This window comes from Canis lupus, chromosome 6 (assembly GCF_003254725.2).
Source record: "Canis lupus dingo isolate Sandy chromosome 6, ASM325472v2, whole genome shotgun sequence".
Lineage (NCBI taxonomy): Eukaryota > Metazoa > Chordata > Mammalia > Carnivora > Canidae > Canis > Canis lupus.
The window spans coordinates 2,314,762-2,329,773 of NC_064248.1; the positions used below are offsets into that span (position 1 = coordinate 2,314,762).

A 15,012-nucleotide genomic window follows, 5' to 3' on the forward strand; every position below is an offset into this window, starting at 1 on the left:
GTTCCCCAAGTCCATACGAAGCTCAGCCAGGCGGGGAACCACTGGGCTCTGGGTTCCCAGGTTCTTGAGTAAGTGATAAGGCCCAGAAGCACTGGGCGTCCAAGTTAGGACCGGAAAAAAGAATGTTCTCACTCTGGGAAAAGCACGATGTTGATTTGTTTCTTTATTCTAAGACCAGAGTCTAGGGACACCTGGGGGGCTCAGCGGTTTTGTGCCACCTTCAGCCCAGGGCCTGATCCTGGAGTCCCGGGATCGAGTCCCGTGTAGGGCTCCCTGCATGGAGCCTGCTTCTCCCTCTGGCTGTGTCTCTGCCTCTCTCTGTGTGTCTCTCATGAATAAATAAAATATTCAAAAAAAAAAAAAAAAAAGACCAGACAAGGCCCCTACTTCCCAGCCTACTTACCTAGAATCAAAGAAGTTTACTGTATTTATTTCAACTTCTCCTCAGGTCATTTGCCTCCTGCAGAAACAAGCTCTGTCAAATGTCTGCTTGTTTCACCTAAAAGACCTGAAACGGTGGGGTGTCGGGGACTCCGGTGCGAGGGTCCGCGGGTCTGGACACGATGCTGGGCGCTGGCGAAGTGACGCCCGGTGGGAGGGAGCCTCCCCGCCGCCACCCTTCCTTCTCTGCGCTCAGGGCCAAGTCAGGCTTGGCTAAGACGTCGAAGTCTTGGCCGACCTGACCCTCTTTGCAACCATTAGGCTGCTTGCTGCCCACGGTCCATCGGTGGCATATACCCAAGACTTAGAAAAAAAAAATCATTACCCACTTTTACATCCACATAAAGTCTTTAGCACAGCGCTGGGTACTCTGAGCGCATGCACAGTGTTAGCTACTGATACATCTACTACTGTCAGCACCGTCATCTTCATCATCATCAGGAATCCCGTTTCTCGCGGTCAGGAAGAAAAAAAAAAACACCTTACTGAACACAAGGGTGCTGGCCCGGTGCTCCCGTTATGCTATGTTTTGCTGTATACAACAAACCACCTAAAGGGTTACTGGCTTAAAACAACAACTGCATGTATTTTGCTCATGGATCTGCCATTTGGGCAGAGCTCCGGGATGGGGAGACTACTCTCAGCTCCACTTGGCACCTGCGGGGGAGCCTTGAAGGCCAAGGTGGTGAGGGGCAGGGCAGAAGAGGTGGGGTAGGATTAGTGGGGTGGAATAGGTGGGGCATGGGGGATGGGTAGGGAGGGGATAAGTGGGGTGGGGGATGGGTGGGGTATAGGTAGGGAGGGGGGATAAGTGGGGTGGGGGATGGGTGGGGTATAGGTAGAGAGGGGGGATAAGTGGGGTGGGGGATGGGTGGGGGTATAGGTAGGGAGGGGGGATAAGTGGGGTGGGGGATGGGTGGGGTATAGGTAGGGAGGGGGGATGAGTGAGGTGGGGAATAGGTGGGGTATAGGTAGGGAGGGGGGATAAGTTGGGTAAGAGATGGGTAGGGAGGGGGGATGGGCAGGGAGGGGGTTGGGCGTGGGGCAGATTAAAGCTCACTCACTCACCTGTCATGTTGGGCACCTGCAATGGGAAGACCAAAGCAGCTGGCTGGGAGCTGGACCAGCTGAGACTCTCCCCCTCCCATCCCCTGCTCCTTCCCCCTTTCCCTCCCTCATCCCAGCAGCCCCAGCACAGAAGCCTCAAGACAGCCTGGTGTCTGACTGGTGTGGCTCAAGGCTTCAAAGACACACATCCCCAGGGAGAGCGCCTGGGAGACACTCTATCACCCCTGAGGCCCAGCCTTGGAAGTCCTACAACATCATGTCCGAAAAAAAAAAAAAAAAAAATCATGTCCGATGAATTCTAGCTTCTACAGGCAGTCGCTAAGGCCACCCAATAATAATCGGAGGAGGGGGACGTCCACTCCACCTTTTGCTGGGAATAGCGTCCATCTGAGAATTTGCAGATACACTTTAAAACCACCACACCTACAGAAATCCTTTCTCATTCCTTTAGAGACTGAACTTTTTCTTGCTGCCAAAAAGTGCACGTCCAACCAATGCTGATCAACCACCATTTACATGAAAAGGCACCTTTGAATCACCGACTCTACCTACGTGTCCCATGAAATTACAGAACATGAGCACACTTTAGATCCCACCTAGGTTGCACTGGGGAGAAGAGCAGTCCCAGAGGGTCGGTCTGGGCCCTGCAGGATTAGCAGGATTCCTGGCCAACCTACAGGCCCTCCTCGAGGTATTCTACAAATGTCATCTTGTCCAGTCTTTATCACACTTCTAGGAGCAGCTGCTGATTCCCAGATGGGTAAACTGATGCTCGGCAACACAGAGCTGCCCAAAACTCAAGGTTGTGCTTGACTTAAGTAGCCAAAAGGAAGTTTTGGGAAAATCTATCTAACCCCAAAGTCCCTGCTCAGTCCACTGTGTGGCACCCCCTGGAGATGCACTGGTTAGGGAATTAAGTAGCTGGCGAGGCCAGCGCTGCATTTCTGGCTCTTGTCCCAAACTCAGCGCCATCGCACTTTCTCTACTAAAAATGAAGCTTTCAAGAGAACCTGAGAGGTAGCCATAGACTTACTTAAGCACTCATGAAACTGCGCACCATTAACATTAGATCCTTTCTTGTGGGGAAGGGGAAGGGTTTCTTGTGGGTTTTCAGAGCCCTAACGAGGAAGTGGCAAGGACCCCAAGCCCTTTACTGGCCGCAGCTGTGCCAAGCTGACCTCTGAGAGAGGAGGAGGAGGAGAAGAAAACACTGGGGCCTGCTACCCCTCCCCAGGGCTCTAATACCCAAGCTGCTGAGGAGCAGTAAGAGGCTTTCTCAAACTTCCCACTTAGTAACTACTGTTTGACTTTCCTTTGCTCCCCAAACTGCTTCGTACGAGTAAACACAGCCCAAGGGTTCTTATCTCTTCCTGAGTGCTCACCTTCAGCTAATGAAGGAAGACACAAAGCTCTTGAAAAGATATTTCATTAAAAAAAGATATTTCATAAGATCTGTGTATTTCAATATTAATTTCAGCCCTTTTCTTTAAACCTTCTGGAATCAGTTCAATTGCAGGAAGATGGGGAGGCAGAACAGAAAAAAAAAAAAAGAAAAGAAAAGAAAAAGAAAATGGAAGTGGGTTTTAGAACAACTTGGCAAATTAGCAAAGTTTGTAACATCATTAAAGAGCTCTTAAATATTCTTCCCTGAACTCCATTTTTATCTTGTGAATGCATTTCAGTAATTGCTCTAAAGGAAATTGTGGAACTCTGGCACAAACATAAATGTTTGCATGATTTAAAATGCAGTGGCAGCAAAGATCATGATTTTTTAAATTGCTAATTCTTAAGCTAACCTTTTCAGTTTGTCTCATCTTGAAAAATGCCAGTTCCTATCAGCAGAAGCTGTAATAAAGACAATGCATATATTATTTAGTTCTTTATAATTGCAAACAACTTAGCTATATTTCAATACTTATCCCTCAGCTCCAACATGGAGCATAAGTAGGGGATGATTACAATCATTCTATCACTCTGTAAATAGAACACCGGGACACTGAGAAGCAAGACTCTTTTCGTAAAGCCAAAGATCAGACGGAGAAGCTAGTCCAGAAGGATTTCAATAGGACCACCGTTCCCCAACCCACTTACTGTCAGCTCAGTCAGCACATGTTGACACATCCATCAAGAAGAGAGACCTCCAGTAGATACACAGGCCTGTCCCTTAGGAGGACTCGAGTTCCGGCTCTGCCTAATTGAATTCGTCAGGATAATTCACACTAGCTGCTGTAACAGAGAAGCTCCAACATCTCAATGGGTCCAAAGGCACAGAGACATCAGGGAGAGCCACAGAGGGTGGGCCTCTGTTCCACACAACCATTCAGGGACTGACGGCCCTTCCATCTTACATGCCACCAACAGGCGGACTCCAAGGCCACCGCTAACCGATAAAGAGAGAAAGCACCAGGGACCCCACAGGGATTTCGTAGGCCAAATCTGACAGTGACAAACATCGCTTCCACCCACCTTCTATCCAGAACTCAGTCATGTGGCCCCACTTCGCTGCAGGCAAGGCTAAAGATGAGCTGTGCGCTCAGAGGAAAGGAAAATACCTTGGTGAACAGCAGCGTTAGCTCTGCCACCCCAGCCGGGCAAGGAAGGCTCGAGGCTGCCTGCTGTCGGCTTCCCTAGCAGACCCTCATCTGGTATCAACAGCACCATCAAAAAGACCTGTCCCGCCTCCTGGGAACTCCCAGCTGAAGCTCTACACCGCACACCCAGCCTCACGTCTCTCGCACAGATCAGGATGGCGAACAGGGATGACAAGGGTGCGTTGGAGCCAAAGGGCTCACTCTGGGACTCTCGGAGCTGCACGCCAGCCCGGCATCGGCTTCCCAGAAGCATGTGCCAACACTGTGCCTGCGCCCTCGCTGGTCGGTGGGGCTCCGACTCAAGGCTTGGTTTGCATTAAAAAATGACCCTCGTGAGATTACGCTGATCTTGCCCAATTAAAGCCACCGTGAACACCAGTAAATTGGAGACTGGACTGTAGAGAGGGCACAGGGCAGAAGCCAAGAACAAAGCTGGCCTCAGGCCTGCGCAGAGTCGCCCAAACCAAGGAGAAATTAACAATGTGCACTTGTCAGCACTCTTGTTGTGCTAATTTCCTTGCAAATATAAGCAAAGCCTTTTAATTAACTTAATATCAATTTCACTTTTCTCACATTTTGTTCTAATTATGGGCTGGATTTAAAGCTCTCGCAGCATAATTTAGAGCCCTAGAATTAACAGCTTTACAACTTTACACACTGGTAACTGCTAAACCTGAAGGAAGTAAGGTTCCCTGCCATGCTCCTGTCACGGAGCCCCCATGCCTGCCACTCTGCAACCCCCGGCCCTGCCATCCTGCTGATCAGGACGGGGCGGCACACCCAGGAGGTAGGGAGCCCAGTCTCACAAGGTGAGGCACAGAGAGGCAGCCGGCGGCTATCTCTGGACATATTTGCTTCTCTGAGTTTCGGCTTCCTCATACATAAAGTGGGCACAGTAGCGTACATGGGCATGATGCAGAACCCAGTAACGCAAAACACCTAATACGTATCAAGCGCTCAGAAAAACTACTGAGCAGGGTAAACCACGGTGGCTTCACCAAATCTAAGATGCCTCCAACTGTAAGTTGTACCATTTTTTTGTACCTGTAGGGGGAAAAAATGCTACCAATTAAACTATGACATCACCAACCCTAAAACAAATGTTTCAGAGACACAAAAATGGCTGTTGACAACATATGGCTATAGTTTCCATCTGTGAGATATCTTCAAAGCAAACCTAAGTTAATCGAAATGCCCCAAGACTTGAATATTCTAGTTCACTGACTTCTAGTTAGCAAAGGATCTTGTTTCATTTTAATATTTGCTGAAAATCTACTAGAGGTGTGGAGGGGACGGCAGGCGCCGTGGATTCGTGACGTGAATGCCATTCCCTCTTTGGTCTTTCACCTCAGCCGTACTCACCTTCTCCAGAAAGCAGCTATTCTTTTGAAGCAAGGTTGATCATGCGACCATTTTCTAGACCACATGCAGAGCATGCCAGACACTTCTGGAAAAGATTTTCTTTCCAGATTTAAGTATAAGAGATGTGGCCACTTCCTTCTTTGTACAAAGGTGCAACGACTGGAACTACAGCAGTCATCTTATAACCATGAAGACCAGCAGAAATACAATGTCGCAAAATTATGTCCTCATAATGACCGCATGATGCCAAACCAATGCTAGCTACCACTACTCACTACTTGTGGGCTTGTTACAATTACAAAAGACCAAGTTACTCCATGAACTAATTCCCAAATGACACAGAGAAGGATTTTTAGAAATGAATAGATATATTCTCTTATAAACTTTTGGGTCTGGCCATGTAAACAGTTGGTCAGAATGCAAGACAGAGATGAGCAAGGGCTAAAAGCAGGCCCATGCAAAGTACCATTAAGAGCCCCGAAGATGAGACAATTAATTCTGACGAGGTGATTCCAGAGATGAAAGGTATTCTGAATGGTTGTTGGAGAATGCACAAAGTTTTAATGAGACAGGAGGGAGGAGAGTGTTACTCATAATCTGAGAGTTAAAGGACCCCACAGTCACGTGGCTCTCATTCATACACACATAAGCTCTAGTCCCTAGAAAAAGGGTAGAACTAGAACCCGGGTCTCCCATTAGTTCATCGCTCTTTCTACAGGGACATACAGCACCTAACAAGGCATGTGTAACCATTAGACATCCCTCAGTAAACACTAATCACACAATTAGACATTGTGTCTGAGACTAGGCTGGAAGGAGGCTCTTGTGGAACCTTGCTCCCTATTAACTGTCAGCACGCTCATGTGTTGGTGTCTGGATGGGGCCGCCTGTAATTATGGCAGTGGTTTATTACTCATGCATGGCAAGGCTGAGGCTCTGCAGTTAGCAATGACAGGGACATTATTAAAAGGGAAAACTTCTCTATCAGTGGCTAAGCCAGTAGTCATCCTTGTGTCAGAATGGTCTAAAGACCTGCGAGGAACAATAACTAAGGCAGAAGAAAATCTTTCAACCAAACGAGTCCTGCATTTTTTTTCAACTGCTGAAGACCTCAGGGAAGTAGGGAGGAACAGCTCCCATGGCCCCTGGTCAAAGGCCAGCCCATGGAGAGTTGGCTCTCCTGGACTTCTGGGTTCTGTCTTCTGGTCCTTTCCGGGGGAGCAGGTTCGGCCTCACCACATGACATGCCAGCTGAATCCAGAAGGGGCCGCAGAACCCAGACACTGGGTGGTGGCCTCAGGAGGCAGATGCAGAGGAGTTCCAGTTGGGCCAAAGCCTGCGTAAATGGCTGCTGCAGAGGCAGGCTTCTGTGTCACCCGAGAGCAGCCAGGGGCAGGGGGGACTGGGCTCGCTCAGAGCAGACAAGTCCTCAACTATGCGCCTCCCCCCACCCCAGAATCCCCCAGCAACCCCCTCACCTTGGCTTCCTCTTTGGCTGGGGAACAGAAAGGGAGATCTGTCATTAGTGCTGGGGAAGCTGGGGCCCTGTGAAGACAGCACCGCGGGCATCCTAAGGGCACCACCCCCTGCCACGGTGGGGCTTCTCCTCAGGCTGACCCAGGATCAGGGAGAGAAGAGGTAAATGGGGTGGAGGACACCGAGATGAGGACCCTGGAGAAGCCAGCAGAATTCCCGACGGGCTCTCCATGGGAGCGACTGTCCAGGTGTGGAAAGATGGAGCCACACAGAGCCAGAAAAGGCTGGGGGGCAACAGGGCAGCTGGGAGGGCCTCCGTGAGGTTGAGAGCAGCAGAGGAGGGCAGGGGAGAGCAAGCTCGAGGGGAATGCACAGGACAGAGCTCTGAGGGCTGGTTCAGACCTTCCAGAGGGACCGATTCCAGGTGCTGACGCTTAGCACGGGATGTGGCCAAGGATGGGGCTCCAAAGTGAGGGGCACTAGGGTCTTGGTTGCTCAGAGTGCCACTTGGATCTTGCAGCAGAGGCATGGCTGGGCCAGTGGTGTCAGCACCTCTACCCACCTCTGGATCCGAACCCACTTTCCCCCCATTTGTGCAAACACTGAACCATGACATGTCAGCATGTCGCTCTGATCACCCAGTGGCACCCCCACATCTGCAGAATTAAGTCCTGGTCCTCTAGACAAGCTCCACCTCACCAGCAAGCTCCCACCACAAGGCTTCTCATAGGTCCCCACACTCTGCCTCTACACGGCCCCCCATGTCGACCACACCACGGCCTCCCAGTCCAGGGCCCCAAACCTCTTCTATGACCTGTATCCACATCTGGTCCCCAGGCATCAAAACTTTTGAGTTCCATGTTCAAATTTAACACTCACTGGCTAAGCACCTCGCTGGTGCCGGCTCAGGCCTCAACCCTTCCACACTCAAGCTACTACCCTTCCAGAACCTTCTGTGCACCCAAAAAGACCACAAAGGCACCTTCCCAACTAGACCACAGATGTCTGCCCCTCTCCACATCCTGGCACTGGCCCACACCTGGCATGAGGAGGTGCTCCGAAGACGTGTGGGCGACTGGCAGCTTCTGTCATGGGATCGGACATGTAGGGGCTTCCATTTCTTCTCCTCTGCCTCACAGGTGTCACCCAAAGGCATCATCTAAAGATGTTGAGTGGGAGAGAGAGAAAGAAGAGGGAAGGGATGCCTGGGTGGCTCAGTGGATGAGCTCCTGCCGTTGGCTCAGGTTGTGATCCTGGGGTCCTGGGATCAAGTCCCGCACCGGGTTCCTTGCAGGGAGCCTGCTTCTCCCTCTGCCTGTGTCTCTGCCTCTCTGTGTGTGTCTTATGAATAAATAAATAAAATCTTAAAAAAAAAGAAAGAAAGAAAGAAAGAAAGAAGAGGGAAGAAGGAAACAGAATTCAGCCTCAGACAAACACAAGGAGAGAAAAGAATCCCAATTAACTCAGAGATCGAGCAAGTTAAAAGGAAAACGACCTCCTCTTACCCCCTTTGGGATTCACATCACTGATAACAATGACCCCACTCCACCACAAAGCATGGCTAGCTGTTCGTGCATTCATGCCAGAAACATCTGTCAAGCGCCTACTATAGACCAGGATAGTTCCCAGCATCAGGGATGTGATGGAGGGCAGGCCAGCAGGGTCCGTTCCTCTGGGTGCCCGCGCCTTCTCCCAGCCGTCACACGCCGGGCCCCAGGGCTTGGTCTCATGTCCTGGATCCCATTTCGTCCTGACTTACGACGACCCCACTTCTCAGTTGAGAGGTGAAGTGATTGGGCCAAGGTCACACAGCCAGTAAGTGACAGACTCAGTAATCCAATCCAGTCTGCCCTGACAGCCGAGTGAACAAACCTTTTCTAATTTTATATTCTTAAAAAGGACTTGCAAGCTATCTGATCTCAGATTTTCTTCGCCTGACATGCGCCTTACCGTGTCCATGCCCCTTCTTCCCGTTGCCACTTCTAACTCTAATTATTCCTCCTATCCACAAAGGACACTCCCGATTTGGCAACAGCAAAGGTCAGCAGGTTGGATTTCTTCCTCGAGAATGACATGGTGGCCTCTTCCCCGCCACCTCTGAGCTGGGGCAGGCGGCAGCTTACCCGGCTGGCAGGGTGCCTGTCGCGCACACTGGCCAACGCAGTCGTGCCTGCATCCAGGGCTGTCCTAGAACGGGCTCCCCATCTCTCCAGGAGGGGAGGCTGCACCAGATGGTATGAGTCCATCAGAGGTAAGAAGTGAGCCTCCCTCCAGCGCCCAGGCTGGCTCTGCTGGGCCCCCTGCCTGCCGCAGAAGCCCGCCACGAGCCAGCACATGGAGGCTCAAACTGCCCTGGCCTCCTTCTGACACTCACTGCAGTGATTTTCATACAAATATGCCCTCTCCTCCTTCCCCCTTACTTCCTTCCCATAGCAAATGCAGGTCTCATCCAACTCTGGAGTCTACAGGCATACAGCTATGTCCTGGCAGCAGAGAGGAAACAGCGCCAGGCCGGCTCTGGCATCCATGAAGACCCGCCTTCAAATTGCCATCCCTCTAGGGACACCTGGGTGGCTCAGTGGTTGAGCATCTGCCTTTGGCTCAGGTTGTGATCCTAGGGTCCTGGGATCGAGTCCCACATCGGGCTCCCTGCAGGGAGCCTGCTTCTCCCTCCCTCTATGTCTCTGCCTCTCTGTGTCTCTCATGAATAAATAAATAAAATCTTTAAAAAAAAAAAAAAACTAAAACAAAAATAAGATGCCATCCCTCTCTTTCTGACTCCACCATGAGGCCTATGAGAGCAAATCACTACCTCCATCCGCCTGTCCTTAGGCGTCTGGCTGGGTGGGCTGTGCTTGCCTTACTGGGAACCTGTTGGTTTTCCATAGCTCAGACTCAGCTTTGTCGGCCTCTGAGGCTTGGGGGCAGGACTCGGATAGGTAATTTTGACTTCTCTCTGTTCCCACAAAGATTTTCAATTTCTTCAGGCAACCCTGCTTCTACTCAATATCCTTCTGAAATCTAAATTTGGAAGCTAACCTGAATCGATTGCATTTCCTCTTATGACAGAGCTGCCCTGGGCTTACTGGAGCAGTGACATGCGCCCTTCTGACTCACTGCACGGGGCTCAATGAGGGAGGGGGTCGCTGCCAGAGCTCGGGGCTGACACGGGGCAAGCAAAAGAGTGAAATGGTGTCTTTACCCTGCCTGACTCCTTGGGAGGGCACCGGGCTGGGGGAAAGTACTGAGTATTCAGGAAATCTTGGCTCTGCCCTTCACTGGCTATGTCATCCCCGCTAGGCCACACAGTATCTCTGTTTCTCACCTTTTTCTCCGCTCTAGAATGAGAGAAACAAACAACTTCCTCAGAAGGTGAAAGAAACTCACGAAACTCACAAGTCACATACAGAGTTCCATGAAAATTCTAACAGAAAATCTGTCTGTCCCTAGGTCCATTTTTCCTAATGCTCATACAAAACCACCAGGCCACCATTTCGTAAACTAACTTAACACAGCATTATTTTCTTTCATGTAATTCTTTTAGATTTTCCAAATTGCCTACAATAAATGTGAATTAATTTTCTTCTACAAAAAAAAAGTAGAAAACCATATTCGTGTTATAAAAACTACACATTCAAAGAAAATATACTGAAATGCATTATGCCCTAGGCTGGACAACTGCTTCACGCCCAAGTTCCTCCAAAGGGTCTGGGGCCCCTCCGTCAGGGGGGTGAAGGGCCAAACAGCCTCAAGATGGCGCAAGCAAGGTGGCAGAGACCAGAAGCCTGCCAAACACTGGGTCTCCCCGCTAAGGCTGTCCAGCTCCCTCCTCCTCACCACATCCACCCAGCCCAACCCAAGCAAGGCAGTGTCGAGACTATTTCCTGTGTGTCCATCATGCACCTCCTAAAACTGGCTCCCATCCAATGAATCAACCCATAAACTGTAGATGCCCACATTCGTACAAGGTGCCGTGGGAGATGCTTAAAGAACGGAAGCGGTATTAAAAAGTCCAAAATACAGTTCAAGCCCTTGAAAAACCTACTGTCCAGTTCCGGGCTCAAGAGATAAACCCACGGAGGCACAAGCATATAAGCCTTGGGTGCAGAGTCGCCGACAAGAAAGCTTCCAGAAGGAACCCGAAGCAGGAAGAGCTCCGCCGTGTGGCCTGGCACAGCCCCACTCCCACCCCAGGGCAAGGACCTTGAGCCAAACTTTGAAAGGATGGAGGAATAGAGAAAGGGAGCAGCCACAGCCAAGCCAGACAACTTCTCCAAGGCTGGGGCTGAAATGTGGAGGCTACAACCCTAAAGGCAAATGCTGGGCGTTCCTGTGCGTCCATCAGTCTGGCCGCAGGAGGCAGAAGGCACTGGGAGAGGTGGGGACATGGGAGATGCTGGTGGGAGCTGGCTGTGGCGGGCCCTGACGATCAGCCTTCAGGCTTGCCCATGACCCCTTAGGAAACAGCCAGCCACTGGAAGCTGGGCCCTCAGGAAGCGGAGCCCCGTGTGCTGGGCGGAGCGCTGGGGTGAGAGACCAGGTGCAGGCGCGGGGCACAGGGAGCCGGCCCAGCAGTGGGGGCCCTGCAGACAGTCTGCACGGGAAAAACCTAACTCTTCTCTGGGTGCTTCCCCGCCATACCAGCACCCCCACTCTCTCTTGAAAGCGTCCTTCCCAGCCTGTAGTAAGAAAAACAAAAGAGTAACAACAACAACAACCTACAATTGTTTTTTCAAAAGGCAGGAGTCAGGGCGCCTGGGTGGCTCAGCCGTTGAGCGTCTGCCTTCAGCCCAGGACATGATCCTGGAGTCCTGGGATCAAGTCCTGCACTGGGCTCCCCACAGGGAGCCTGCTTCTCCCTCTGCCTGTGTCTCTTAGGCGCACACACACACACACACACACACACAAAAGGCAGGACTCACGATTTTGGCACTGACAATCTTCGCAGAGGGGCTGATTCTAAGGAAGCCTGGGTCCCCCTGGACACCCAAGGAAACCCGTTCTGGGAGTGAGCAGCCACTAGGGGTAGTAGTGCTCGAGGCCAGGGAGAGCTATAGAACTCTCCCTGAGGCCCTCCGGCGGAACTCCCTGAGTCCACAGGAAGGTCAGAGAAATCTGAGCAGCCTCTAACAGGCCAGCTCCCACTCTGTACCCAAAGGGCTGGACCCAAGTGGCCTTGCCCCTACAGTAGGCCCGGTGACAGGCTGTTACAGACCCTCCACTAATTCCTGAGGAATAAACACCAAGGTCAAGGTTTCCTTCTCCTTTAGTAGAAAGGGACAGAGACAGGCTGCAGAGCAAGTGGACAAGGGAATCCAGGTCCCATCTGCCAGGCCCTGGGACTCCTGCCACCCTGGGCTACCCTCCCCCTGAAGCCAGCAGCCCCAGCAGGCCTGCTGCACCAACAGGTGGCACACACAGTTCCCAAGGCAAGCAGAGGCCTGACACGCCAGCAGGTGGGGTGGAGAAGAGGGTTCTCTCCATTTCCCGACTCTGCTCTGCCTTCTTCCCCCAGACTTCACATTGCTCCAAATTACACTTAGCTGCTGGGAAGATAACACCCACCTAGTTGCAGCTAGAATTCCTGGCTTGCCCAGGAAAAGCCCTCAAGCCACTCTTCCTGGCAGCTCCTCCTCAGAGGCTACAAGTTGAGAAAGCTCCGTCTTCCCACCCCACAGTGCCTAACCCCACCAGCCCCAAGCACCAGATGCTCCTTGGCCCCCAGGGAGATTGCTTATATGACAGAAGAGCTCGCATGCAAAGAACCCCGATCCCCTGCCCACTTGGCTTCTCAGAAGTGCCCACCCCTACCCCAACCGGCTGGCACTGCCAGGCGAATGGGCTTTCCTCCTTGCTTGCTCCGTGCAGGCAGCGGGCCACGGTGCGAGTCGAGATGCAAAGTCTGGGGCTCCCACCCTAGATCCACTGAATCAGAGACTCTGGGGCTGAGGTCTAGAAACCTGTGACTTAACAGGCCCTCCATGTGACTCTGACACATGCCAAAAGGCTGAGGCAGGCTGGTGTAGCAGCTAAGAACCTCAATTCTGGAACAGACCAAGTTCAATTCCCAGCTCCACCCCCTGGCTAGGTGGCGATGAGCAAGCTCCCACAGCGGGCAGTATCAGCACCTATCTCCTGGGGTTGCTATAAAGACTAAATGAGTCCCTGCATGTCTGTGCACTTAGTAAACACCATTTAGATTTTATTATTCTTCTTTGGGGCATATGGGGGCGTGGCTATGCCATACTTTGCTTCCTAATTGAAACCAATACTAAAATGACTTGTGTCCCTGGGTGCAGCCTAGAAGTGAGACCCAGGCTATCTTGCACTCTCTTTCGGGCCCAATGTGTAGGTCTTTGGCAGGTATCTGAGTAGAATCAAAGGCTCACCCCCATAAGCTTCTAATTTGTCCGGAAAGAAACAGGGATTATAACTCCCCAGGGCAGATACAAGCTGAAAGCATCCCCTGGATACTTGTTAAATGACATCAAGGAGACCAATGGGGCTATTTCAGAGGGTGCTCAGAGATCCAACCACATCCCACCTAGAAGGACCCAGCCGGGACCCCTGGGGAGCAAAAGTTATACCAATTACTCTTATCAGTATCTTTACCATAATTTGTAGTTCTGGAACCATTATGAGATGGATAGTTAGAAGCCCAGGAAGGGAGGTGGCAACCCTGGATCTCCGCTGGACGCCAGCCCTATGGACCCCGGAGAGCTGCTTGTACTCAGGTGGGTAATACTCACTCTGACCTTGGGGATAGCGTGGGTCCAAGGACCCATCAGCCCCTGGGCCAGATGCGGTCAGGGTACATTAAGCGTGTCCCCCTTCTCCAGAAGCACAGAGGAGAGCATTTTAGATGGGACAGATTCTGACGACTGTCATTAATTGGGTGGCAAGCCTCGCTCTCCTACACTCCGAAACACTGCTTCCCCAACCCACCACGAACTGGAACAATCACCCTCAGGCAGCTCTCCAGCGAGAAACGAGAAACGGGGTGTGCTTTTTAATAGCAGCCTCCACGGAGGCAGCAGGAAGGGAGGAGTCCTCATGGTTAGCTGTGCAGCCCGCCTCCCGGGGAGATGACATATTCCTCCAACTTACTACCGGAGCGCATTAGCTCCAGACCTGAGGCCTTGACTTTGCAGACCTCCAAGCCCGCCAGCGTCCCTCCCTGTCTGAGCCCCACCGCACGACCAAAGGCCGCGAGAGCCCTTTGGTCCAAGTCAGCCGGCCTGCGCCTCCCGTCCCATGTGGCCGGGAGACTAGTTTCTGCACTCGGACGGGAGTCATCAGGTAATGCGGCCGCACGCGGGGACTGGGAGCCAGCTGTGCCGACATGTTTTCCACAATAAAAGCAAACTTACAGCCGGGGCACGGAAGAAGCAGGCAATTCTCTGCGGCAGCCAAGACAGGGCAGGAAGGGTCGGAGGGGGCCTGCGGGAGCCAGGAGTACCGGCTCCCCCGCACCGCGCGGGCCCCTGGGGTACCAGTGCCCTGCCCGCCCGCGCACAGCCCCGCGGGCGCCCGCGCGTGTCCTTACCATTCAGCTGGCGGTAGACGATGTCCTCCAGCAGCGAGAGGCGCTTCAGGACGGCGTCCTGGATGGGGCTGGCGCTGTGCGCGCTGAGGTTGGCCGCCTCGGCGCGCGGCCGGAGCTCGTGGAAGGCGTCTCCGCTGCGCACCGCGATGGGCCGGCACTTGGCCAGGAAGAGCACGAAGCCGGCCACCGCGATCAAGTTCAACACCAGCAGCACTTTGACTCTTCTCAGTGAAGCCATCAAACACGCCCGGCCGGCCCTCGCCCCGGACCCGCGCCCCCTCGGGCTCCGGCGAGGCGCGGGGCAGCCGAGGGCCGTGCGAGCCTCGCACTCCGGGCGGCCGGGGGCGCCCAGCGGCTCTCCCGGCGCCGCGGCGCGGATGCTCGGGCAGAGGAGGCGGCCGGGAGGGCGGGGAGCACGGGGGGGGGGGGGGCGGGGAGCTCGGTGTGCAGAGGTGCTCCCGGAGCCGCCTGCTCAGTTCCCAGCGCGCGGCCCGGCCGGCGCCCCCGCTCTCGGCGAAGGGCCGGGGC

At 52.8% G+C, this 15,012-nt stretch overlaps 1 protein-coding gene across 1 annotated transcript in view; it reads right to left on the reverse strand.

Moving 5' to 3' along the window:
- Nucleotides 1-14,812, reverse strand: part of GALNT17 (polypeptide N-acetylgalactosaminyltransferase 17) — a 432,211-nt gene extending 417,399 nt beyond the window's left edge. Inside the window, exon 1 of the mRNA XM_025425743.3 lies at nt 14,485-14,812. Coding sequence (XP_025281528.1) covers nt 14,485-14,722 — 238 coding nt within the window. The 5' untranslated portion in view covers nt 14,723-14,812. The remainder of the gene's footprint in view (nt 1-14,484) is intronic.
- Between the last annotated feature and the right edge of the window lie 200 nt (nt 14,813-15,012).